The 27,614-nt window shown below is 37.0% G+C and overlaps 1 protein-coding gene across 7 annotated transcripts in view; it reads right to left on the reverse strand.

The window, feature by feature from the left end:
• The window catches only part of PLEKHA7 (pleckstrin homology domain containing A7), a 158,243-nt gene that overhangs the window by 56,442 nt on the left and 74,187 nt on the right, over nucleotides 1–27,614 (reverse strand). For 6 of the 7 annotated variants that reach the window (XM_074842565.1, XM_074842564.1, XM_074842569.1 and 3 more), the window contains 2 exons: nucleotides 12,654–12,737; nucleotides 4,375–4,486 (listed from right to left, as the gene is read on the reverse strand). In XM_074842565.1, the coding sequence (XP_074698666.1) occupies nucleotides 4,375–4,486; nucleotides 12,654–12,737 (196 nt within the window). Of the gene's footprint in view, nucleotides 1–4,374; nucleotides 4,487–12,653; nucleotides 12,738–24,704; nucleotides 27,552–27,614 lie in introns of those variants that run through there. The other variant, XM_074842568.1, reaches the window with a different exon arrangement.

Raw genomic sequence — 27,614 nt, forward strand, 5'->3', positions numbered from 1 at the left:
ATCAGATCCTCTCTCAATGATCAAGCACTTTGATCCTCTGACTTGATTCAATTTAAAAAAAATGCAGACCACAATGCAGAAAAAGTGATCCTTGGACTTGATCAAAAGACCAAACTATTTCTATATACACAGGAGGGGGAAAAGTTTTCCCAAGGCTGTGTATTCTATACCAATACAATACCCACAATGGAAACAAAAAATCATTTTATGGTGCTTTATGTAATTAAACTTTAAATATAATCTTTAGTATGAATCATCTCATTCTGCTCTGGAGTAAAACAAAGCATAACAGATACTGAATGTCACACCTTGCTTCCATTGGCTAGAATAAAAAGTTAGTTTAAAAGAAAAGGTATATTTTTAAAACTATTTGTCTGTACAGCAGTAGTCTTTTCTTAACTTAAAAATCCTCTGATATCATTGCTGTGTGTTGAAAAATGCAGATCAGAGCAGCCACCTGTGTCACTGAAGACAAAGAAGTTGCTTTTGACTTCAGTACATTTGTTACGCTGGCTTGTTTGTGAATGACTCATAAGTTTTTGCAAAAAAACCTCAAAATGTCAAGAGTCAAAATTTTGAAATCACTTTTCATCACTGTGTCATCTTCCTTGCAGTAGCCTCTAGCTGAGGAGGAAAGTTGCTAACTTAATTATAAAATGTAATTTTTTTTTTCTAAAACTGGACAGTCAAAAGAAAATATAGACAGCCTTTCATTTGGAACAGATTTTCTACATAGAAAAAAGGAAGACTGAATCTTGGTAAAATTATGCAAATATATACACATAAGAGAATACCTAATTTTCAACCTACAGGGAATTAAAAAAAAACCCAAACCAGCCCACAAAAACCCCACCTGTTTCAGTCAAACTCCTCCATTAAAAAAAATCTCAATGTTTCACTAACAAATGAACTCATGAATCCTTTCAGTATCTCTAAAAAAGTTAGAGAAAATCCTTATTTTTCAGACACGAAAAACTGAAACTCACAAAAATTCCTGCTCTTAATATTGAGCATTCATCTACAGTGGCCCTGAACTAACCCCTGTGCTTACACCAGCACCAGACAGTCCCACAGAGCTGGCACCATTGCCTGTTCCTCTTAGCTGCTAGACCTGATCTTTATTTACTTGTTGGAAACCTCACCAGTTCACCCTGGAAAAATACCAGCAACTATCAGTGTCATCAACAATTCAATTACTTCTCTTGCGCAGAATCCATCCAAAACACTCTCAAAACATAGATAGCAATAAGCACATCACACTGCTATCCTTTCTGCTTTTGACTTGGCAAAGTACTGTGTAGCACAGTAACATTTACAAGCTTCCATTCACATCATCAGATGCTTTAACAGACTAAATTCCAAACATACCTTACTCTCAAACTGAAACATCTTTATTCCTCCATATCCTTCATTTGTAATCATTATAAATGGCTTTTAATACGGTTAATAATGAAATGGAATTGGCTACAAACAAGCAGATCTTTGGGACAGAGTACAATTGTGGTTTATCAGAATGCCCTTTTGCTTTTTATTCCCTCAACTCCACACCCCTCAAATTTCAAAATGAAGGGCAGGCTGCATCGGTCTGAAGTCTTCAGATGACTTATTCAGACAATGCCAGCATCAAAATGGTGGGACCCACCCCAAGAATCTATGTGCGCTCCTGCGAAACTGCCCATCTCATGTGTCTTACAAAATGAAGTCTTATATATTTATATGCACATCAGTGAAACATAAGGACATTTTGTTAAGTATAAGCATCATTTTGTCTTTTTTCTTTTTTCCAACATGCTATTCTTGCTCTACACTGACATTGTTGGAGAGAACATATGAAATTCTCTTTCCAAGCAATTACTTTTTATTTCAGAAGTTTTATTCAATCCAAGTTCAGACTTGATCACTGCAACAAGGAAGCCAGAAGTCTTCCATCTCTTTCATCTGGAACTGAGAATGACAAATCCGCTGTACAGTTGGCAGCTTACCTTCCCCCTCCACCCCAAATGCAGCAATTCTTAGCTGTCAACTTTCTGCAGCAGAATCAAGCAGAAAGCCACGTACCTGTTCCTGCACTTTATGATCTGGTATTACTTCAATACACAGCTCTATATAAAAATTAGTTTGAATTTGGCAAGGATTCCAACACTATACCTACACAGTTCTGTGATGGCATTTGCAGGAAAAAATTAGGAAAGCATTTCATAAAAAGATAATGTTTAGCTATTGGTAGCTAGAGACCTTTGCCAAGACAAAGAGAACATGTCTCTGGCTTCGTGACTGTGTCTCAAGTTTGCACTGGGGAACTTCACTCTTTGAAAGAATGATCATGGAATTAATGGAAGAAAACATTTAGAAATAGATGAAAGAATCTTAAAATCTACTCTCAATGTGTCAAAAGTCAACCTCAAAATGGAGGACAGGTTATTCACTTCATACCCCTTGTTCTCATTGCTAGTTCATTTGAATTAATTTTGTGTTAGGCTGGGAAGGAATTCAACAGATTTTCTGACCCTACAGAACAAGAGGAGTGATTTCAAGCCTGGAAACACATGCAATGATGAAACAAAACATACGTTAAGGAAGACACTGATTCTGTGTCTTAATCAAAACTCCGGTAAAGTTATTTATTGAAGGCCCACAGCAGGATGGAACTTATATAAACAAACTTGGGGGAGAAGCAAAGTACAGGCAAGCCCTCTACGAGAACTCTATTCAAAGTCTAAAGCTGCCATGTATTAAAAAAATGTCACACCCGGGAGCCTGCCAGAAGCATGCATGTCCACACTTATACTAGACTGCAAACAAAACAGAAGCAGAGACCAAAACCTGATCAACTGAAGATCGAGGGAGGTGATTCTGGATATTCTCCAAGCTGTGGTGGAAAGAGCACTACCCTCACCTTTAGCTGGCAGTTCTGACATCTCCAGTGAACTAGTCTCTAACACTTAGGTGGCCCTGTGAGCTGTATCCAGTCACCATTTTTGACCTCACTGCTTTGCAAAGCCTGATTAGATCAGTGCGAACATGTGACAAGGGGAAGCAGGAGCAGGTGAGAGAGGATACACACTTTTTGGCAGAAGTGTGATCCTGGCTAAGTTAAAGTCAACTGTGCCACTGTAGAAATCCCCAGCTCAAAGCAGAGTATCAGATCCCCATTAAGTTTGCTGGCTTTAAGGGTGAAAAAATGGGCCTTCTGCCTCTAGTGCTGGCTTAGGAAAAAAAAAACAGAATAAGGAAGATAAATACAGTAAACACAAATGCCCAAGTATTTTGGTAAATTCAACTGTTAGAAGATCAAAAAGAATTGTATCGAGTAATTCAGGTAACCTAAGTTTACTGGTTTTAGTGATAACTTCCTCTAGCACTTCAAAGGTAAATGTATGTTTGAGATTTGGGACATGACAATCTTTATGTTGGTCCAATAACCTATACACTTTGGGTCTAAAAAAAAAAAAAAATCAAAAAATTCTTTTTTACCTTTTCATGAAATTGTTTTCATCTTCTCCAATACTCACCCAAGCATATCAAAACATTAGAAAAACATTTTAAGTGATTGCAACCCAACAAAAATATCTTTGCAATCAATTTGGCAATGTCCTTCCTTCAACTCAGTTACTTAACAGGCTTCACACTTTTGCTTTTAAAAAATACCTGAGAAGTTTAAAAACTGCAGGCAAAGTTACGAAATCTATATTGTCTCTGCTAATTCTTCCAGTATTGTTTTGCTTCTTTTTAACCAGCCCCCTCCCATTCTCAATGTACTGTAATTTATTGTAAGGTCAAAGAAGCGTTAAAATAGCTGGTGACACTTCAAGTACAGAGCTTTATTATATTTTGTGCAATAATAAACACAGGCCCTTTGTCAATGACAAATAATGGGGTTTTCTATTATTAAACATTCTGTGTGTAAACTTGGTGCCTGCACTGTTTGTGCACTACAGCGACGGTAGAAAAGGATCTAAGTTGTGACTAAAAGGAGCAACAGCAGTAAGGTTTCATGGAAAAGTAAGCACTGCAAATTATAATTCCTGGTATTCTACAGCACTTTTTGCCATATGCACTGGACTATCAAAAGACTTGTTGGAATACTAGTATTCCATATACTTACTTCTGTTCACAAGACCCCTCTCAAACTTTCCATGTCACAATAATCACTATTTTTCAAACTATCATTCAACACTATCCTGTGGGTATATGGTGCTCCTATGCTGTAAAAGGTTTTTGCTTAGGTAGAAGATATTATCTCTTCTTTTAAGTAAGTTACTAGACTTCTAGGCTAAACCCATGGCACTATTAAAATTAGCATTAAAAGAGTATTGGATTTAAAGCGAGTGAAGTTCTAATCATCAAGCTGAAACAATAGCCTTCTTCCTTTACCTTAGAGCCAGGTTTTGCATCAACAGCAGATGTAGTTACTGCAGTGGACGTCTCACTGACCATGCTTGAAGGTCTTTGGTTTATTTGTTGCTTGGACATAGATGAATTCTGTCTAGAAAACAAACAAAACCAGATAATCTAAAGCACATTGTTTCAAACAGCCAGCTTTGCCTTTTTATATTTAAGATCCACAGCGAGCAAATGAATGACAGGCTAGTCAAACATTTCCCATACATCTGCAACATCCTTTGCATCACCCCTATTACTTTGATTTCAGGTATTTCTCAAATAGATGCTGCCAGTGACATCTGATGATTGGTATTTATCTGTGTATCAGGAGAAAGAAACCTGCCAAATTGTCTGCAAATCCAACAGAGAATCAAGACATAACAAAGAGCACTCAGAGAAGATAAGGCTAATGCAGAGAAACTAAATTGTGCCCAATGTAGAGGCTTGGCTGCAAACATGTGAAACGGCCAGTATTGGGGAGGGAAGGATAGGAGTCAGCACTGCAGTAACAGGCTTCTTACTTAAAATCAAAGTGACACTAGCCTACTGTTAGATCTTTCACTAACTTAATGTTAGATCTTTGAACCTGCCAAAAATATGATTCATACTACAATATGAATTATTAAAATACCTTTTAAGCAAAATGGTGTAATTCATGACACATACTGTTAGAAATAAATAACTTCTGAGTCATACTAAGATTCAACACATCTTCATAACTAGCTCAGATGCAGATACCTGTTTAAAGCATAGGTGAGATCAATCCTACCATAAGAACCTGTTCAACAAGTAAGAATTCAGTACAGCTGCCCAGATGAAGAAATGAGAAGATAAACACAAGTGCAAAATCCTCTGGAATCCCACATACAGGTTGTGAAGAGAAGCCTTAGCAGCCAAGCACAAAACCAACTTATGAATTAAACCCACAGGTGGACTTTTCAAAAATCATTAACAACACAGATTAGTGAATTGTATTTTAGGAACAAGTAGCAATACAGTCACATCAGAAAAAAACAAAACAATTAACAAGCTGTGATTTTTCTTTTCCCATCTCAATAATTCACCAAAGCCATTTAAAAAAAAAAAAAAGAGGCAAGACACACAAGCCGTGCCAAACGCTACTGTTGCTACCACTGAAATTCAACCCAATTTTGAATGTAACAGAGTAATTCTGAGCAGTTACCACTCATAAGAACAGAGAAGAGTTTGTGATTGTAGTAGCACAACACAGGGTTTAACTGAGGAGAAAGTGTTTGCCACCATTGCTCTTCCTCAGTTAAAACCTGAACAATTACCTGTCCAAAAGCTTTTACAGTTGATTTGGTGTCAGGGAAAACACATTTTTCCATTTGTGACCACACAGTTTCAGTTAAGCTTTCAAGGAAGTAACACAACTTTGATCCCATTTCCTTTATGCCTTGCTTATCTAGCATAAACCCCTTCTTTCTAGCTTTTATACATACATTCAGGTCCAAGATATGAGATACAAGAACAAACTACAGCAAGGCCCTAAAATCCCTGGCCAGCCTTTCATGCATGAGAGCTTCATCAGATCGGCTTGAGTCAACTTGCCTTACCTCTTATGGACCAGGTATCCTACTTCAGCATTTAATCAGCTTTAGGAATATCCAGTTTCAGCAAAGAGCAGATTAAGACACTTCCCATATATAACACTGCCTGACTAAGCTATTTCTGTTGATCAATCAACCAGTTTTATTATCTGCTTTTGACTCTGTTCTCACTTATTCCCTTTCCACTCTGTAAACTTTCAAAACAGGTAGAAAAACGTGCTTGCATCTTACTTGCCTTTTCCTAATATATACTTATGAAAAAGGTTCCATTTCCCTGCTCAAGGCAACTAAATTGAGAGCAGGTATTTCGATGAGGGAGGAACACTAACAGCTTCCTCAAAATGAATCTAAACTATTAGATGTGATATCATTAAGAAGGCCGCTAGAAACAAGTCGCAAAAGTATGAAAACAAAACCCATCCAAGGAAAATGTTTGGCCTTAGAAGATACAAAACTTTTCTTTTTCCCTTGAGGTTTAGATTCTCTACAGTGTCCATACCACAAACTATTGAGTTTTATACTGTAGGACACTACAGTCGCACACTATTGTCCAGATATTCACTGGGGCGAGGAGGGATGAAAGGAGAAGGTGGAGAGAAGAGGAAAGAGTACATAACATACACGTTCAGAAAATCTGTAGGTTTTCTAGACTACAGATAATCTGATTAGATTATGTTTCTTTATTTTCTAGAGTAGCTATTTCATAGAGAGCTAACTTTCTCAGGAAAGACAAACATGAAAAACACAATTTAAGGTTCAACAAATTGAAATTATTTTTTTCAATAAAAACATTAATATAAAAAGAGAAATAACCCCAGAGGAATGGTTTTTAATCTACAAATTCAACTCAGTTTGGACAGATTTTCCCTGTTCTATAAAATGCTGTTTCACAGTATCTTAAACATACTGCAGTTTTTAATAAAAAATATTTACAACAACTACAGAGGAAGATAAGCTTTTAACAAGACCTTCACTATCAGAAAATCATAATGCAATACAGAATGATAAATGCATAATTTCTAAGCATTTACTATGTGGCCATTTAGCAATTTCTCTTCCACTTGCTTTCACTTCCAAAGTGATCACTGACAATAAATCAAGTTTCTTTTTCTAGCAATGCCAAGATAAATGATAAACTTCAAATTCACAAGGAGAAAAATGTTTTTTAAAAAATGTGAGGTTTTTGCCACAGGGAAGAATTCAAATAGCCAGCAAAAGAGACAGTAAGTCCATCAAAAGAGAATATACATTATTATTCTCCTAAGAAAACATCTTTGGCAGTAAACACTGGTGATCCAAACTTGCTGTACCTGAGATGTAACAGAAAACACCAAACAATACTGAAAATTAAGTATTTGCATATAGTATTTCAAGGATACAATAGATTTTTTGCATGAAATCAGAACATAATGAAACTCAAGTATTCAAGTCTCTTAATAGCTAATTAATATTCTCATTTTCTTTTTAAAAGCAAATAAATATATGCAGAATATGCAGAATTACCTGAAACATCCCAGCATGTTAATGGAGTTAACGCTGTCCTAATAGTATTTACAGATTCATCTTTAAAAATAAGTGACTATAGCATTAACTCTGTGCATTCAGAAACATTAGTTCAAATTCACTATTACCAAAGATGTTTGATAATATCTGTTATCCAATATACCCCCTTCTGTCTTCATAGTGACCTTTTTCGTCTTTTTTCAGGATAGCTTTCTTACTGCACCTCCTAGGCATGTGCATACACACAGAGAATCACAGTATGTACGTTCAAAGCTCCAGTCCCTTGTAAATCTTTTTAAAATACTTGCAAACAACCCTCTATATAGTATCTCCTCTCAAGCAGCTCCCTACTCTACTTAAACAGTGCTACTATGTCTACAGAAATCGCATTTACCAGCTAAAAGAATTACACTGGCAATATTCAGTTTCTTAAAAAAAAAAAGGAACAAAAAAACACCAAAAAATTATTACACCAGTAGCCCATACTGAAAATGCAATACTCACGAGAGAACATTCCTTTTCCTAAAGAATCATGTAGATTAGTTGACTTAGAAGATCCACATTCATACCAGCAACTTAGAAAGTTTATATTGTTGAAACAAAATATGATGCAATAACAACACATCAATCTAGTTTTAATACTAATAAATCTCCTATTCAGCTACTCCTATTCAGCTAGATAAAAAAATCAACTGTCCTAGTATTTCTATATATATAAACATAGAATATTTATTTTGAGGTTGTTTGGGTTTCCTCTTTTCTCTCCACCTGAGATTTTTGCTGCTATAGTAACCAAATGCAATAGGCAAAATAAGATGGCTCTTTCCCCAGAGGTGATATACAGGCTTTATCAACTGCATAAAAACCAGGCAGATGAGGATAACATTCGTTAGATTAAGCACAATTATTATTTTTTTTCTGTATTTCTACATTTATGTTCAAGCCTTACCTTTTTTAACTTTGAAGTATTATGTTGTCATTTGCAAACACACCACTGTAACAAATATATTGTAAAGCTTTTAATACACAACTACTAGTGTTTGGCAACAGATGCAATTAGATACATGTCTGTAAGGGCCTGCTTCTTCCTTTCTGCATACAATTATTTAAAGAAAGATAAGAGAGAAGAAATCTAAACATTATGTACATCTATCATGTAATTGTATCACAGATTTTTCAGACAAGTGTGTATATAATGATGTGGTTAAATGAGATCTAACACCTGTCTGACAGCCTTTTCATTAATACTCATTTTTCCATTGGTTGTTTAGGAAGGGACCTTTTGTGGATTAGGGGTTCATTAAAAACATGAAAGCAAAGCACAGAAATCAAGAGACAGTTGTGAAGTGTGAACTGTGAAATGGAGAGAGGCTACCAGAGGGACTTCCCATACAGCCAAGATGCTCAAATTATTTAGAGGTGATCCTGAAAACTGTGAGGTCACCAAATCAATAGAGAACAAAAATTATTCTGAACAAAAACTGAAATTCTGACAGGAACAGATAGAAAAATAATCTTCAGATATGAGTAACCATGTGATAAGATGCCAAACTGAATTCAGTGTCAATAACAGAAGACTAATTCAAAGGAGGAAGAAATTAAAAACGTCTCTGCAGCTTTTATCGCTCAATACAACGTTGGCAATCTGAGGAAAGGATGTTTTTAAATCTTAGCACAACAAGTAGCAGTAGTCAAATTTTGTTAAGAATTATTAGGAAAGAAATAGAGAAGAAAAAGTACAATTAAATTATTATAAAAACCAATGAGCTCATACGCTGAATACTGCATTCATGTATAATCAATCCCTCCATCAGAAAGAAGACAAATCTAAAAGCATCATACAGAAAATCTAGCTCTCAAGCAGGGCTGTGAAAGGTACAGAACACACGTCCCACACACTAAGTGACCAAAGCTGCTAAGTTTGGAAATACAGAACCAGAGGGAAGAATTTGACAGTGGTCTCAGCTAAGAATGGGTCAGGAAATATGGAATTATTAATCATTATTTCTCAAAAAAAAATAAATCTAAATAAGAACACCTTTAGGAAGAAGGAATAACATAAGGATCAAAAGATAATGTAACTGAGAAGTTACGGGTTCCAGGCACTGCCCTTTGTTTTTATCCTTCAGTTACTATGGAGTTGAGGAAATCAAATTTTGGCTTAAAAAGCAAAATTGATGTGATATTGTTTAAAAGACTAGTGAAATACAGACTCAGCCTACTACTGACAGTAACCAGTTCTCATTTGATCAAGTGAGGCAAGGGTGTTTGGTTCACAACTGACTCATAATCAAGTTAGGATTACATCATTTATTGACATCATTTTCCAAAGCTTCTTTTCAAATCTTCTTCCAGAACATTGCTTCCTGGATGAGAAATAGCCAGAGCAGTCCATACACTCATCATTTCTAGGTTACTGTAAACTACTTTTCTGATGTTAAATGTGTCCTTTTAATAGATATGTTTGTTGCAGCCTGAACAAGTTTGTGCTTATGTCTCCCCACTAGCTCCCAAGTCAACGTCTGGTGACAACTCCTGGCTTTGGCCCTAATCTTAAATTAAAATCAACCCGTAAGTAATAAATCACATCACAACAGCACTGAAAAATAAATCGCATTTTATGAAACCCTAAGAGTGCTACTACTTCAGACAAGATTCTTCAGCTATAGAGAAAAGGACTTCAAAAGGATCCCATGATGGAAAGTTTCCATAGACCATGCAAATCCAGAGACTATCTTTTCGATTGCATCCTGTTTGTGAAACTCATTTCATCATAAGAGATGATCAACAACACTGATTCCAAACTCATACACTATCAACAACACTGACTCCATACAAATCCCTGATGCCTGAGGGAAAAGAACTGAAAACATGGCACAGTCCCATTACAGCTCCTAGGACTAAAGACAGGGAGCTGCTAACAGCTCCTTTGATTTCAGCAGAGATATCCACATACGTCAACAGCATCATTTGACAGGAACTCACATATGACTGTGATGAACAGCATCTGTGTAAAACCCACACTGTCGCACAGAAGTGATACACAACTAAGGAAACCAGAGCATCCCGCACACTTGAAAATGACATCTTTAAATCCATTGTAACTGATATATTAAAATCAACTAATTTTTAAAACACTCTGTATGTACTTCAGGCCAATAATAAAGCTTAGAAAAATATTCTTGCGAAGACTGTTTCCCAAGTAGTCACTACAAACATATACTCCTCTCTATAACCCTCAAGTCATTCCCTCTTCTTTTAGAATAAAACACACCTGTCTCTATGAATTCTACTACATTATAATATCTTCTTCCTGCTTTTGATACCATCTCAGTGTAACTGAAATCTAGAGATGACAAGTTATGCCTGTTCATCTGATTGCCCTCCAAATAAACACCTCCAGTTCTCTTCCCAAAAAGTTTCTAACATACACAAAAGATCACTAAAACCATGTGCCACCAGCAAGTTGTTCTTTCAATTCTGCTTTTAATATTTTATCTGCTACCATGATTACAAAACCAGTAACAGCCCAGGGGATTGTGACTAACCCAGGGAAGCACTCCAAGGAGTTTTATCCAAACACCTATTTTCCTTTACACATGTATAAATTTTCTTTACATTAAATTAGATTGAACCTTTACAACAGATTAAGTAAAAATCAATTAATGGATGGAAGTTGGAGCACAGATGCACAGCAGGTTGTCCATACTATCTTTGAGATTTGCCCCATTGCAAGATACCTGCTCTCCTCACTAAATGACTTGAAGCAGCTTGATGCATACCTGTAAGGAGGCAAACCCCTCCCAAGCAGCAAGCCACCCACGTACAACGTAACACCTGGGGTGACCTCCAGCTCAGCAGCTATCCCACAGTCTTCGCACCTCATCTCAAGCCTCTCCCACACACTGATATGTTCAACGTTCTGGTTCTCAGCAGGGGCCTTAACATAGAATTAGCCCTCGGATTTGCTTTGGGCTTGGGGGCTGGCAGCTGTTCAGTTGCGTTTTCGTTGGGGTTTGTTTGCTATTGTCGTTTTGGTTGGTTGGTTTGTTTTTTAAACCATTTGAGAAGCACTTCTCAAGGCTGTACCAGAAGCTCTGAGCAGAGGGCTGTACAGTCATGCCCTACTTCTCCCTCCCTCTCCAAGTCCACAGTAGAAGACATTGCCAGCAAAGCCCTCACAAGGTCCTTCTCTGGGCCTCATTTTTCTTAATGCTACACTGATTTAAATTAAGTGCAAAGCAAATTAAATGTCACATAACTTGAAACATAAAGTGTTCAGAATCATGCAGACAGCCACACAAACCACACATCCAGGCCATTACAGCATGATGCCCAGCCTTTGTGAGGGACAAAGGCCTAAAGGCTGCTTAAATGTTGTTGGAAGGCTACGCTGGAAAAGGAAAAGCTATCTGGTGGTGTTCCATTCCTCTTGCCCTTTGGAGTGGTTTTAAGTGTGATGTAGAACTTTCTCCTAGACTCTGTCTAGGGAAGATATCCAGTCATCCCATTACAGAATGGATTCCAGGAGCAATCTAGCATTCAGCAAGGATGACAGGAGTAGCTAAACCCTACAATGAAATAGGGAGTGACCCAAACATGCCCAGATACACCAGTTCGAACACACTTTTTTTTTTTAATCAGACAATCAAGACAGAATATGCTGGAAACTAAGATATATGATTTTATTTCTCTAGAACAAATTGAAGAATGCCTAATCAAAAAAATTCTAATAAATACCAGCTCAAGACAGGGAATGTAGAAAATTTAAAACATAAGAAAACCAAGGAATTACAATGGAAACTAGTAATATTTTGTGTATTTCCATCTCAGTCAAACCTTCCAGTTTGCTCTAAAGACATTTTACATTTATGTTCTGTATATCTGATATTTATGTAAGGCTAAAGAATCATTGTTTAAGTATGCTATTTATATTGTCTTGTCTTTTTGTTTATTTTGGGGGTTTTTGGTTGATTGGGTTTTTATGAAGATTTGGTAATGATTTTCCCTCAAGCCCTAACATGGAACAGTGCTAAAATCAAAAACATACTATCACAATGAGAATTAAATTTTGAAGCATAAACCATTTCTATGACATTTTTGCTACAATACCCGAAGAACTGTCAAACTACTAAACTGATGTAGGTAAACGTGTTACTGTCTTAGATTTCTTGATATGGGTATAAAACTACTTACTCTTCTCGCAAAATAAATTCAATATTTTCTGGAGAAACCTGTCCTGTCACAGGATGTCTAAATGACGTGGTCTGCTGATTATGGCTGAAAAGAAAAAAAAAAGAAAAAAGAAAATAAGAAATTAATATTGAGAAACTCAGTAAAATATATATCTATGATCTCTAAAAGGCAGAAGTGTTTCTATTGATGCTTTGCTGCTGCTACTCCAGAAATTTAACATATTTCTGAGGTACTTTTCAAGCCAGAAATGTTTTCAGTTCCTCCCTGCATTCTTGTTGACTTTGCCAGTGGCACACTGTACCATTTAATCATTAAGCAGGTTAACGTCTTAAAAATAAACTAATTGCAATTCTTAGTTAGGAAGACTCACTTGAATTTATGATTATTTACACCTGACTTATCAGATTATTTAAACATAACATAGAAATTATACAACACAAATTACTGATTTGTATGTCTAAATTTCACAGAACAGAACCAGTAAAATAATTTAAAATGTTGCTGGACAACATTTTACATAATTTTTAACACTTAAGGAGATCAGAGAGAGATTCTGTGGAAGGCATTTGTTGCATGCTCTTTTTTTTTCTCTAGTATGGTATTTCTTCAATGATTTTTCTTTTCACCTCCATGCAGAGGATCATATATAACCTCAGTTGTTCAGTTGCATGGCCTATATAAAACAACATAATTTAGTATTTCATCTGAGTTGAATTAAAATTGGGGTTGTCTATTAACTTTCCCCTCAGAGTACTATCTAATGTTTTGCTACCCGCTGTGAAATACTGCTATCCATTAAAGACAATTATTTTATCTATTTATGTAACTGTACTCATATAATGCAAAAATATGGCACGAGGAAAGCTTATTTCAAGATAAACTTCCCTCCTCTCCAAAGTCTATAATTTCAATTAGTTGTATAGCAAACGCAAGACAATTTCTATGGAGTCTCATATCTACTAAGCCCTATCCAAAGAAACAATCTATAAAAACCACAAATTTTAAAGAAATAAGAAATTGCAGATTTTACTTCAGAATTAGAGAGACCATGGCTGACATGCTGTTAGGGAGCCTTAGAATTCAAGAGAGTAATAAACCAAGAGCTCACTTATTTAAGGTTCTGAATTTTTATGGGTTTAGTTAATGGTATTTAGGTAAAGAACACCCAAAACTAGAATTCCCAGCAAATGCAGCAAAATATTAACACATTGTGAGTATATTCAGAAAATAAAATAATAAGGCCATTAAATGAATTACACCTCATAGAGCCAAAACCAAACACTTCATCTTTTTTTGTTTGTTTGTTTTAAAGAACTTTTGGGCTTTTTCCTCCATAATGCCCAGCAATTTCAGGTCTTACAGATTTGACCTAATTGTCTAGCATAGCAGGATGTCCCCCCTGAAACAGAGTAAGGCATAAAGAAATATTTTGGCGTTTCAAATTAATGAAATTTCAAAGAGAACACTCTTTCTGTAAAGGGCAGCTAAAAGTCAGACAGCTCATGCAGCCATAACATTCAAAGGTAAATAGCTCAGGATATGCCTTGATTTAAAAAGCAAACCAAACAAATAAAAACCACCACCAAAACCAAAAATAACCTACAAAAAAACCCCACAACCAAACCCACAAATTGCTCACACTAAATCCCACTTGGACCATGAACAGCAGAGAGTGTTTTCTGTGTTATAAACTTTTCACCCCTTCTCCAATATGCCTGGCTACAGAAAGTCATACCTAAGGGACCAATATAATGATCATTTTCAACGATGAGCTGAAAGCTGTGACAACTTATGTTACATCAAAAGGACTTTTACCAGCCTCACCTATTACAAAAATTCTAGACCTACAGCCATTAAAAACAGTGAACAACATATTAGGCCATCAAGAACCCCACGGCACCAGTGACAGCATTCACTCCCTAGACTGGTGAGAACTGACCACTGCTACAGAGGTGGGTTAATGAAGCACCTTTGCAGTTTCTACCTCTGCAATTTTCCTATGAAATCAGAGATCAGGAGAAAGCATTTCCCAGTAAGCCTGCAGTGCTCACATCTACAAAGCAACCCTGACCTTTTTCTCACAAAAGACTGAGGAGTACTGTTTTCTAAAGAAGCACTTTTACGTGAGTTTACATGCTAATTTTGGGTATACACCCAAAGAAAGGAATAGGAACTTGCAGATGTTTTTAAAGATAATAATAAAGGAATTGTAACAGTAACAATTGAACTCCATGTTTGTCACACAGTCCAGTTTTAAGCTAAAAGAAGCAGTCTGTTTAACCTTTGATACTTGGACTAGGACTACTAACCAAAATGCAAATACATTGTTAGCTTTAAAAATGAAAGTACTTTGTCTGCTATGTTCTCCAGGGGCAGACAAACTGTCAACAAGCTCTCATCTGCAGGCTTTTAGTCCTTAATAACTCACTCTACAATTAAGACTAAGAAAAAGGACTGTATTCCAGCAGTGCCCTAGGGTTATTTAGGAAACGAAGTTACCCATTATCCATACTAGCACTTTTACAAAGGTTTTATTATTCCCCATGAAATAAATTCACTAGGCCTTCAGAAGATTAATTAGTCCTCCTGCTGTAATTAAAGAGCAAGTCTATTACTAATAGACTCAATATTATTTGCTAATAATAAAAGTTTCATCTGGAAAGTAAACACTTCAACTTAAATATCTGAGCAATTGCATTTTAGTTTTGCACTTTGAATAGTAAAAGCACAGAAACGGAAGGACAGTTCTGTTACTACACAAAATGCAGGTGGCAATTTAACAGTCAAGGAGAAGGCATACAAAACCAAAACTTTCCGCAGATTTGCAGCTTCAGTACTTAGGACTTGACTAGGAAGAGAGAAATTAAACCACTGCCACTATCAATTAGTTTTGCAGACAGTGGTTTATTTGAATTTGAAAAGTGAGAGTTTAAGTGTTTTGCCTCATAGGACTCATTAAGAATAAGCAATACTATTCAAAACAACCTCTACAACAGATGGCTAATGCCTTGCAACAAGGATTAGATAGCAGGGAGATTTTTGTCCACAGTGAGAGCAGTCAAACATTGGAAGAGGTTGCCTAGCAAGGCTGTGGAATCTCCATCCTTGGAAACCTCCAAAACATGGCCAGATAAGGCCCTGAGCAACCGAACTGAACTTTGTAAGTGGTTCCAGCTTTGAAGCTGGGCTGGCTCTGAACAGGAGGGGCTCGATCTGATGGGGTCCAGAGGTTCCTGCCAACCTAGATTAACCTGTTCTGTCATTCTCTGCTGCTCCCTCAATCCTTCTCTGCAAATATAATTTCACTCTTACAGTACCTTTGAAGCTTTCTTGGTATTTAAATAGGTGTATTCCAAGAATATTAGCAGTTACCTTGTTTTGATTAGAAAGAGAGAAATTGTAACATTAGATTTTCAGATTTAGATCATGATTTTTTTGTTGTTGTTTTCATGTCCTTTAAACATTTGCTTATAGTAATACCTGTTTACACAACAATGATAACAATGTCTCAGTGAGAGTGATCTAGTAAAGTTATTGCAGTGAAAGTCCTCCTTCCTTTCCAGGCACAGACTAAGAAAAGACATGGCACAGTTTTTCTCCAGACACATCAGCTAACCAAGCATCTCGGTAGTTCATCACCTGTATTTCCTCCAAATAGCAGCTGCTGAATGTGTTTCTATTGTCCAGAGAGCTACCATGTGTAACAGGCACAACAAACGAGCCTTAATAAAAGGGCACGATATGCTGCTCCACTCTTCATGCCCCTTTTATCCTTTTTTTCACTAGAGAAAGACTTAATACCCCCAACAAAACAGAAAACGTTTATGTTTGACCATGTGAATTCTGAATGTCATGTAACTTGTATTAGTACAGCACCACACATCTGAAATGCCTAGCTAACTTTTCTAGTAGCATTACAAATTTTCTGTGATAAATCACAGCATTTTTTCTAGCAATAACCTTTTCATTTTAACAGATTTGTATTATTCTGATTTTGTATAATTACTAGTCAACAGAACCACCAAACCAAAGCAAGTATGAAAATACGAAAAATCCACACAAAAATTACATTCATTAGCACCTACCACTACCATCATCATTAAATTACACTATAGACTGTTAAAAGTAATCCTGAATTTCAAAGTTAGAAAACACTGTTTTCCAAGGCTTGCTGTTGGTTTGTAATAGTTCAGACTCAGACTTTTCATAACAGAATCACAGTTCGAACAACGGTTCTTTGCAATTAAGACACTGCAACAGAAATTCTAGCATTTCACAGCATGCCCACCCAACATGTACAAACATAAGAACTGATAGTCACCCCCTGTCTTAAGACCAATGTACTGTAGCAGTTTAGAAAGGCTCAAGACCTGCAAGATGTAGACAATGTTAACACATCAGGCTCACAAAAGCCACATGTGAAAGCACGCTGCTTGAGCATCTAATGTAACTTCTAAGTTGGCCCTGGGCTCAGGGGTGGAACCTGATAACGGTACAAAGTGGATGCTGTTTATGATCCTACTGGGTGGGTGGGAGTGCAGACAGACACCTATAACCTTTGGTAACACCTTACTGCTCACCATCAGAATGCCACCCAAAGCACGTCTCAGGTAATTGATTAAGCAAGTCTGCAAAGTTAACATTGCCTATCATTTGTTTGCACTAACCCAACCTATAGCATGATGATATTTAACTGATCTAAACACAAGAAAGCCACACAATTACAATCCAGTCTCCAATCCTACAGTATAATTGACACAGGCAAGCACTTTTGCCTGCACAGATCCTTTCGCAGAACTCAATTTATATGACTTCACCTATTTTTTATTTTTTTTCCTTTCAGTTCATTTTGTATTCGAATCAAAGCCAAGTTTTAATAATTAACTTTTGGACATGTCGGTTGCTGATGACCTTTCATTTGAAGTCAAGCAAGTTTATGGATTGCCTCTAGAGTAATTTAAATGCCCAGGCAGATGAACCTTGAAATGTGTGAATCAACTACTGATTGGGTCCACATCACATTACCAACAAATTTATTGCAAGAAAAATTCATGTTGTCATTGGACAGACTGTCCTATAAATTATTACAAGCCATTTCTACAGTATTTATCTTCCATGTGGGCTGACTCTTTTACACTTATCTGCAAGACTAGGTAAGCACGAACATCTTTATGCTGAATACCCCAAATGGCGATGACTGTTACAGGTGAGCACCCACACTTCTATGAGAGTTACTGGTGTGGGTGCAGCCGACAGAAGAACTCGCGCAGTAAAGAACTGCTGTTCAGCCAGTGAGTTGTTAACTGTGAACAGGAGAAAGTACTTGTATCTAACCTGGCAAAGAGCCAAGCACAGTTAGCTTTATTTCATAACATATTTCTGAAACACATCAATAGCTTCAGAAGAGTTTCAGCATTGCCTTCTGAGTATTTTTGAGATGTTAGCCTTTAGAATTGGTTAGAAAGAGTATCAATGTATAGTCCAAGAAAATCAGTACCATCAAAGTTCTGCAAATAATATTATTGGAAGAAAATGCAGTTTAATACAGCCATAATTTGAAAGAATTAGGAACAATACCAACTAATTGTATTACACAAGCAATAGCACCCACTGCAAGCTGGACACACACAAACCCCCATCTTTCCAAGATACTCAACATTATCCACATTAAAATAGTAGAGTGTCTGCTCAGAATAGCAGTAAAATTGTTGCTCCACTGTAGTCACTGTCCTGGAGACTTTTGTAAGGTCAAAATTTCACCCCCTCATACAGTTTCATTAGCATCTTAACCTATGAAATATTGCATAAGAATCACAGAGTAAAAGTGATTCTCTTAAATCTCACATCCTCCTTAGACTATCACCCTGAGGATTCATAAGTGTTTAGTTATTTAGTCAGGACACAATTCTGTAACTACTGAGCAGCTATGTCTGTGACTACAATCAGTCAACACAAGCCTGTGCTTATAAAGACAGCTAAGGGGACAGCTGGCATGACATCAGAGTGTATTATATTTCACTTTTCCTTGTAAAAGCTTGCAGACAAGAAAAGCTTGAAACTAACAGTAAACCAACAGTCATGCTCTCATGTAATGTGCTTCCTTCTACCTAGCTCACTAATGATGAGGTTAAAAGGGAACTGCAAGTTTCTTTGGAACTGAGACAATTTTTCTTCTTCTTAATGAACTAACCGAGATATTATACTACCCAGTAGTAATATCAGCAGGAAAGATTTTGTTGTTAATGAACATCCTTTTAAGAACAGATCTAATAAATCAATGGTAAGCTAACATGGAAAATGCTATAGAATCACTACAGATATTTTCAGTCATTAAAAGAACCAATAAAAGGATGAATACACTATCATCGCAGATTTCCATGAGTAATACAGGTTGAGGTCATCTGCTGATTCACAAATCCTTTTAATGCATACCATGAGACACCATCAAGATTTTAACAACTCACAAAGACCACATTGAAGTAACTTGAAATTAAGGGGGAAAGCATGTGTTAAAGTTTTGAAGACAAGGAAATCCTTAGAACAGAGGACATTCCTGAAAAGTGAAATTTGATTCTATTTCCTTACTTTTGCAGTTTTAGAAAAATTACAGTCCCTGCCTTCAAAATTGAAAAATAAATTTAAAATTCTCTGTTCATAGCAAAATAAAATTAGAAAGGTAAAAGGCCACATTATTGTATCACATCATCTTAATTCAAGCTTGAAACTCGCTTAAGACTCTTCCTTTCTTTCCTGCTATAGTATTTGAAGATAGATGACTCTCCATAAACCTCCAAAATAAGATGTAGTACCTTCAAAACTATCTATCTAAATTAATTTGGAACTTTGCTACCTAACAAAAACAATCGTGACTCTTAGTGACACCGAAATGTCACTAACATCAAAATGTGAACAGCAGACTCAATTGATTGCACATTCCTTACAAATCACATGAAAATCTAAGCCAAAATCTGAAAGTCTGAAATGCAAACAGGAGTAGTTAAATACATGCATTAGTGATAATTTTCACACATATATACGTGTATATCTGGGATATAAATACACACACTATGAAGAAAACTATGTAGACCTAATGTAATCATATTTCAGTAGCAGCTGCAGAATAGTTATACGTGTAATGCTGCTATAAACCATTCCTGCCACAAGAAAACGTAGAGAGTGACACATCACATTATTTATTTATTCTGGATCTGATACACAAACTAAATTAATAAATTCATTCTCTAATAAAAAAAGAAAGTGGTGATATCACCAAGTAACGTGATTAAAACACCCTGGTAAAAGCAGCATACCTTAAATTCCAATGTCAACCACAATTTAAGAGTTTAGCCAGGAAGCCGCCCTCAAGCATTGCCACAGAAGGACATTACTTTGGAAAAAGTATTTAAGAGAAGCTTTACATAAAAATATTATATATCTCAGTTTTTAATCCATAACAAAACTGGTTACAATACAAGAGATATTTATATGCACAACATCTAAATTTACCAGTGGAGGCTGAAAAACTTCACCAGTCCTATTTGAACATATTTTACTTTGATGCAAAGACTTACATAATAAAGACACAACAATCCACATTGTTCTGAATAAGAAAGCAAATACAAGTTGTCCAGCATTGAGCTTTCATCCTAGTAGCAATTCATACAGTGTAGAAAGCTGAAACAGTTTAATACAACAGCTATGAAAACTGAATAAAACAGCTTTAAAAAATTTTATTCCTCTGCCATGTAAGACATATAACTGCAAAACATTTTCTCTTCATCAGCTTTTTAATGAAGACAGATTTCAATCTCTTAAGACAAATGCACTGCTCATTTATTATTTATAGAATTTCTTGCATAATACGAAAAAGTGATTATCAGAGGACAATACTGCAAGACTGAGACCTTGCTGGGCTGCTGCACGTGCCTTTGGACAATATGGAAACACACTGCCCTTTTCCCCTTTCCATAAAATAGAAACACTTTATCCACAACCTATGCCATGGAAATGAAGTTTTAATCAAATACTGTCTTACAATATCATGAGTGCCCAGAATAGAATTAAAGAATTATAGCTGGTATCCATCAAGTTGTCTCAGGGCTGCAGTCCAGAATACTGCATCCAATTTTGGATGTCCTCATACAGGAAAGGCATCAACAAACTGAAGCGAGTTCAGCAGAGGGTCACTGAGATGCTCAGAAGCACCTGCTCTGTGAGGAGGGGCTGAGGGAGCCGGCCTTGCTCAGCCTGGAGAAAGGACAGCTTCAGGGTGTCCTACCAGTAGGTAGGACAAGAGAGCTTCAGACTGAAACAAGAGAGCTTCAGACTGCGTGTAGGAGAAGCTGTTTCACCTTTAGGATGGTAAAGAACTGGAACAGGCTGCCCAGAGAGGTTGTGCAGTCTCCATCCTTGGAGGTTTTCAACACTAGAGTGGAGGAAGACCTGAGCAACCCAGTCTGACCTCACTACTGACCCTGCTTTGAGCAGAAGGTTGCACTAGAGGCCTCCTGAGGTCTCACCCAATCCAAGTTGTCCTACAACCATAAGGTTGGGTATAGTTCCTACTTCTACCACAAAGCCAAAAAACCATAATCAAAACCTAAAACGACCAAAACAGTTCCACAGAACAGATCAGGCTAACAGAATAATGTAAAAACTCCACATCATTTAGGAAGAAAAACTCAAAACAGCATTAAAACCTGGTTTCTTCCTTCAACTCTTAATAACTTAATAATAATTAACTAACATCACCAAATAATTAAATCCAAAGTCCATTTACATTCTACTATTAAATATTCCATGAAAGAAGAGAATTTATGCAGCCTGGGTTCCTGTGGTTACGTGCTTTTTATCTAATAGGATGCATGTTCCAACCGAAGCCTTTCCTGTAGTTAAGGACATTCAAAACACGCATGGGTCTGTCTCAGTCCCTCTCTAGCCCTACCCATGTCCCCCACTGCTTCACAATGCTGTTGAGGTACTGACTGTAATCCTACAAACCTCATCCCTTTCAGACACAAGGCTAAAGAATAAACAAGGATATTAGCATCATATTCACTGAAGTACCGCTTAATATGAAGAAACCACAATTCCCACAGCACACACCTATTCTTGTGTGTTGGCTGTTCGCGTTTACTGGCATATATATTAATAAAAGTTTCTTCATTAGTAACAAACTCTTCCAGCCTATCTTGTGGTTAATTCTGAAACACTTCAAACTCTATTCATACACAGCTTAAGCCAAAAATAAAAAGTTACAGCAACAAAGTTATTTCCTTTGGTTTGTGTGATTCTTGATTATTTTAAAGGAGTTCCTCCTTCTCCAGTCTCATTCAACTCACTGTGTGAGATAAATTATGATGCATCTCCTCCAAATTTAAATGCACTTGTGAAATTTTTTCCTCTCAAATCTTAAGTATAAAATGGACTACAGTACTCCTGAAAGGCACGTAACATCAAGCTTTTGCTTGAGAGAAGACAAGTAATACAAGATCAACAAATATAAATTAACGGAGTTTATCTGACCAACTCTTCGGAGCTCTGAACTGCACACCTACTGGTTACTTTCCGTTCCAGAGAAGCCCAGCACCTACAGCACAGAAATACTGACACGTAAGGAAGCCATGACGTTACATCAGTTCACAGAACGCTACTGTAAGTCCCACACAAATCCATGCCAAACAAGAGCCAAACTTACACTCCACAGCTAAAACCAACAGAAGGCCCATTAACAGGGGCAGTGGGAGCCACTCCCAGCAGAAGTTCCTCACGCCCTCTTTCCGGGCCTTTCCCCGCTGCTGCCTGCAGTGCGGGTCTCAGGCCCACAGGCACAAAGCCGGGCCCACAGCACACCCACCATACCTGTGTGCACTGACCCCCACCAGTTAGAAAAAAAACCCAACACATTAGAGCTGCCAGTGCCATTACACAAAAATTCAAAGATTACAGAAAGGGGTTATTTGCACTGTCAAAGACTAGTATCTCTTAAAAAATGTATTTTTAAAAATCACGTTAATCAATACAGTATTATGAGTTACCGTGTATTAATCACACTCTTTCAAATCTCATATAAAATGGTTGAGGCCAAATCTATAAAGCAGATAAAACTTTACTAAAATGCTATTTACCCAAATGTTTCCATCATGTAAGTTACCTCACTGTGTAGCGAGAAGCTCACTATGATTCATAACCTAAAACTAATTCCAGACTAATATTTTAGGGATTCCAACTGTAAAACAGATTCTCTTTTTAGATTATGCACAGAGTTTATAAATTATCCAGAAACGTCTTTTTAATTCAACAAAAAGCTCTTCACCATTAAAAAAGGAATTTCTAGTTATATCAGTTGTTGACAACTTGAGTCAAGCTTCGTGAAAGAAATAACCTAGAGCCAACTCGTCCTTACAGAGATGTGGAAATACTCAGTGGCCCCAAGTCAGACAGCAAAGAAACTCCTAAGAGATTTCCTAACAATCACAGAAATATATCTGTAGAATTAATTTAAAGTATTCTCTTTGGCATCTATAGAACAGAAAATATGCTAAAATATACGTAACACTACTAGACAAGCTTTATACAACCAAAGAAGAAAACAAACATTAAGGCACTGAGAATGTCAACATTGTACTAAACAATTCCAACCTCTAAAACTTTTCTGCTTTTAATACTCATTATTTTACTCAGTGCAGAAACTCAAGCAAGCTGTTTTGAAAATGAACTATTTTGGTGTGTACAATGCCAGAATTTTCTTTGCTAAACATAAACCAATGAAGTAATTCTACAGAAAGGCAGCAATTCTTCTCAGTCATTCCATATCTCCTCCGCAGCCCTGAAACCCAGCACTATGTGATCAAAGTATGTCAAATCACAATATAAACTATAGCAATGGGTTAACAACAATTTACATTATTGGCACAAATTATGTTTAGTGTACTGAATGACTAAGTATGTGATCCAAACATAAATCTAATCTAAGAAAACTCTCATATAATCACATATATAATTCTGGGTTTAATATAAATTTCTGAGTTTATATAATTCTGGGTTTCATTTCTTGAATCAACATATTGCACTATCAGAGGGTGAAAATTTGAGAGTAAAGTATTAAAATAAAAGACAATCAGGCAGCTGTGAGAAGAGTGGCACTGAAAACAACTCAGCCATGGAAAAAACATTTGCATTTTCTTACTATCACTAAGTAGACACATTATAACTGCCCAAAGAGCCAGCTCAGAAAAAGCCCACAGTAGATACAACTGATGACAATATGAAGATCTAGTGCCTAAGGAAAATGGCACAAGGAATGTATAAACAAACACATTTTCACTCTTTCCATCTCAAAAATACCTTTAGCTAGCAAACACATTTTTAAAACTACTTTGCTGGTTTTCTATGAAGTGGTTGGAGGTTTCATTTATATCTGCAAACATCAATATGCATTATTGGATAGCATGCAGTCATCTGGGGACAGCATGCAACTTCCAAATCAGCTCTCAATTAGACTCTGTGTGAAACCACATTATCCCATTGGGAAAGATGAAAACTCCTTCCTTAACTACATCAAGAGTGCTATTATTTTTCAAAGTAACTGGAAGGATGAAGCAACTACCACCTTTCACAATAAGCCTGGAAGTCAACAGCCAAAAATATCAGCAGGCAAGACAGATGACATCAGGCTCCTTAACTTTGGTTCAGGGAACAAGGCTGCAGCGAAAGCCAGCCAAAAGACAGCTCTTAGCACATCACTATATATAGTGGAGCTATCAGCTACATTCCTCCTGCACCGCTTGAGCAGCATGTTACAGCCGCTTTGTCTGCTTCTTGTCCTGTAGCTCCACCGTACTGACGCCCCCACCAGAGCCCTCCATTCTCACCAGCGTGAAGCCGGTGCAGATAACACCTCCAAGAGTACAACAGCACTGCTTCTGCTGCTGCTTTATTGCCAGGGTTTTCACAGCCTACACAGCTCCACAACAGAGCTCACACAGCTGAATATCAGAGAAATACGGCTTTAAGCAAGACCTCAGCCAGAGGACCTACAGCATTACCCACCTCACACCTTTGCAACAGAAGGACTAGTTCTCTGCCATCTCCCCAAACCGGCCAGTGAGCTGGGAGGACAGTCCATGTCAGTTCACTTTCTGACCTCAATCCACCATCACTGTTTGCCGCTGTCAGGTAACACGGCCGGCGCAGAGGACACGCACCACTCGGGGAGCGCTCCGGTTCACACTTCTGGCTGCTCGGCTGCTTTCCTCCAGTCAGCCGACACGCAGGCAAGGGCAACGCTGAAGCGAGAGAATCTGGCAGCAGGCAGGCTCTCACGTTGCTGACACGGCCTGGGGTGAAGATGGGGAGCACTGGCAGGATTAGAGATCGGAATAAATTCCAAAAACTTCTTCAGATCCTGCATTAAGTCCTTTCAATGACGAGCAAGTCTCTATCAAGCACGTGACTGAAACTTGGCAGCTATGAACGTGAAGTAACTTCACATGAAATAGTATTTGTTCTTTAGGTAATTATTTAACAATACATACAATGACAGAATGCCTTTGGAAAACGTGCATCTTCCACTTACAGAAAACTTTGTAATCTCTTGAAAATACAGGTATTAAATAGTCCTTCACTCTTCAGGGAATTAAAAGGTTTTTTCCCCTTCAGATGCATCAACATCAAAAATAGTGCTCCAAAGCACATGACTGAGCAGAGCCAGACACTCCAGATAAGTTCAGACCAGCACTATAGTAAAAATGGTTTTATTCAATGCTAACTTTTAAAATGCAAAAAAAACCTCAAGTGCAACATGATGAGTACTATATGCATATATATTTGATCAAGAGGACTGCAAGCAGCACAGTACCTTTTCATGTTTTCAGTGCTTCAGTTGCATTTTAAGTTACTAATTATAGAAAATGCACAATGTTTTAAAAAATGCTTAGATAAATGTATAATCTAGCAATTTAATTATTTGCAAAGAAGATTCAGTTGTTGCAGGGTTTTTCTGGTGTGTTTGTTTTGGTTTTGTACATACTGACTATTCTGTACAATTAAACCATCAACATCGCAAGGATTTTCTCAAGAACTCTTGGGATCTTCCCCTCCTCTCCAAACCTACATTTGACATTACAGCAATGGAAACTGAAGCTAAGATTTATTTCTACCTTCTTGGACAGCGTGCTGCACTACATTAAAAATTTTTAGGTTTAGCATCACAAAAATGTACTTATGTTTATTTGCTTTTCACTTGTACAACTGTAAAAATGTTAACTACTCTTTTTCAAGAGTCCTATCTGCTTTCCTAACTAGTTACAAAGACTAGAATAATTTGTCTGTGCAGCCACTCACTTGACTCCCATTCTTCCACATGAATTCTGCATGCTCATGAAAAAGCTGTAGCTTACAGCAATAACCTACAACAAAAAGCGAAAAAGCTCCAGACCTGTTGTTTGGAAGCTGGTTATCTGTGATTGCCACATGCACCTTCTCTGGGACTTTACCTGGTTACAGAAAGTCAAAACCTCCAAACTGGAAACAGCTCCTCTTAGAGAACACTAAGTAACTGGACAAACCCCATATTATTTCCTCCCGAGGACTTCTTATGTTTTGCATATAGAAACTTAAATTTCAGACTAATTTCTATTTTAATTTCTTCGAATCAGCTATTGGAACTAATCAAGGTCTCAAATCATTACTCTGAACATTTGCTGCCCATACTTATTTAATTCTAATAGTGACCAACAAATGACACTTATTTCTAAAATGTAACTTAATAATCACTGCAATTACACTACTATAAAAAAAAAAAAACAAAACTCTATGAAGCAAAGAAAAGAGTGACTGATTTTTACAAAGTAAGTCATCACTGACTCACAGAGTGATTCTGCGTCGAGGTTATATTCATCAGTTTTGCATTATAAGGTTGAAACAATTTGAATTCATTGAGTTATGACATTTCAGTTATTTTGGATACTGGATCAGGACTTGGAAATGTGTCACAGAATCACAGAATCATCTCGGTTGGAAAGGACCTTGAAGATCATCCAGTCCAACCATTAACCTCACACTGACAGTTTCCAACTACACCAGATCCCTCAGCACTGGGTCAACCCGACTCTTCAACCCCTCCAGGGATGGGGACTCCACCACCTCCCTGGGCAGCCCGTTCCAACACCTAACAACTCGTTCTCAAAGAAATACTTCCTAATATCTAGTCTAAGAAGTCTCTGTCTTTACAGAGAAATGGGGTTCTCCCACAAGAAAAGAGAAAGAAGTGGTTAAATTTTCAAAACCTGAAGTGCAGTAAACTTTTCTGCATCATTAAAAGATAAAAGAAGTTAATAGTTTTGGGCACTACTACATTGGGATTTGGGAGATCAGGATTCAGATCTTAGCTCTGAAACAGATTGCTTGTATGACCTTGTGGAGTAATTCTATTTTTGTAAAATCACCGTTTTATTAACATTTAAGACTTCCAAAAGAGAGAAAAGGTGTCTACCAATTTAGAATCTTAATGTCATTTGAAGCTTTTGGTGTGCTACTGTAGTACATACAAGCAAAAACATTCATTGTTTTTCAATAGTAGAAAGGACTACCTTGACCTTCCCAAAGAATTCCAGCAAACCTGGGAAGCGAGAACAGGCTGGAATTTCTGAATCTAGCTAAACAAGCCACATTGGTGCCTTCCAAGTTTAATTGTTTACAGATTTACAGAAAGTATCTTCCAATGCTTAGAAGTCTGTTCTTTAAAATATTTATATCCAACATAGAATCATCTTTATTCTGAAGACAACATGTTGGCTACATCAATTATTCTTTTCACTTGAAGTATCAAGTGTATGGACGTGCAAAGAAGGTGACTGTCTTTTATACTAGTGTACGTTTTCACATCTGTGAGGTAACACACTGTAAACCAGGATACAATTTGTACAAACATAATAAAGCCTGATGCATTACAATACCCAG

The sequence above is a fragment of the Strix aluco genome, chromosome 16 (assembly GCF_031877795.1).
Source record: "Strix aluco isolate bStrAlu1 chromosome 16, bStrAlu1.hap1, whole genome shotgun sequence".
NCBI classification, from domain to species: Eukaryota; Metazoa; Chordata; class Aves; order Strigiformes; family Strigidae; genus Strix; species Strix aluco.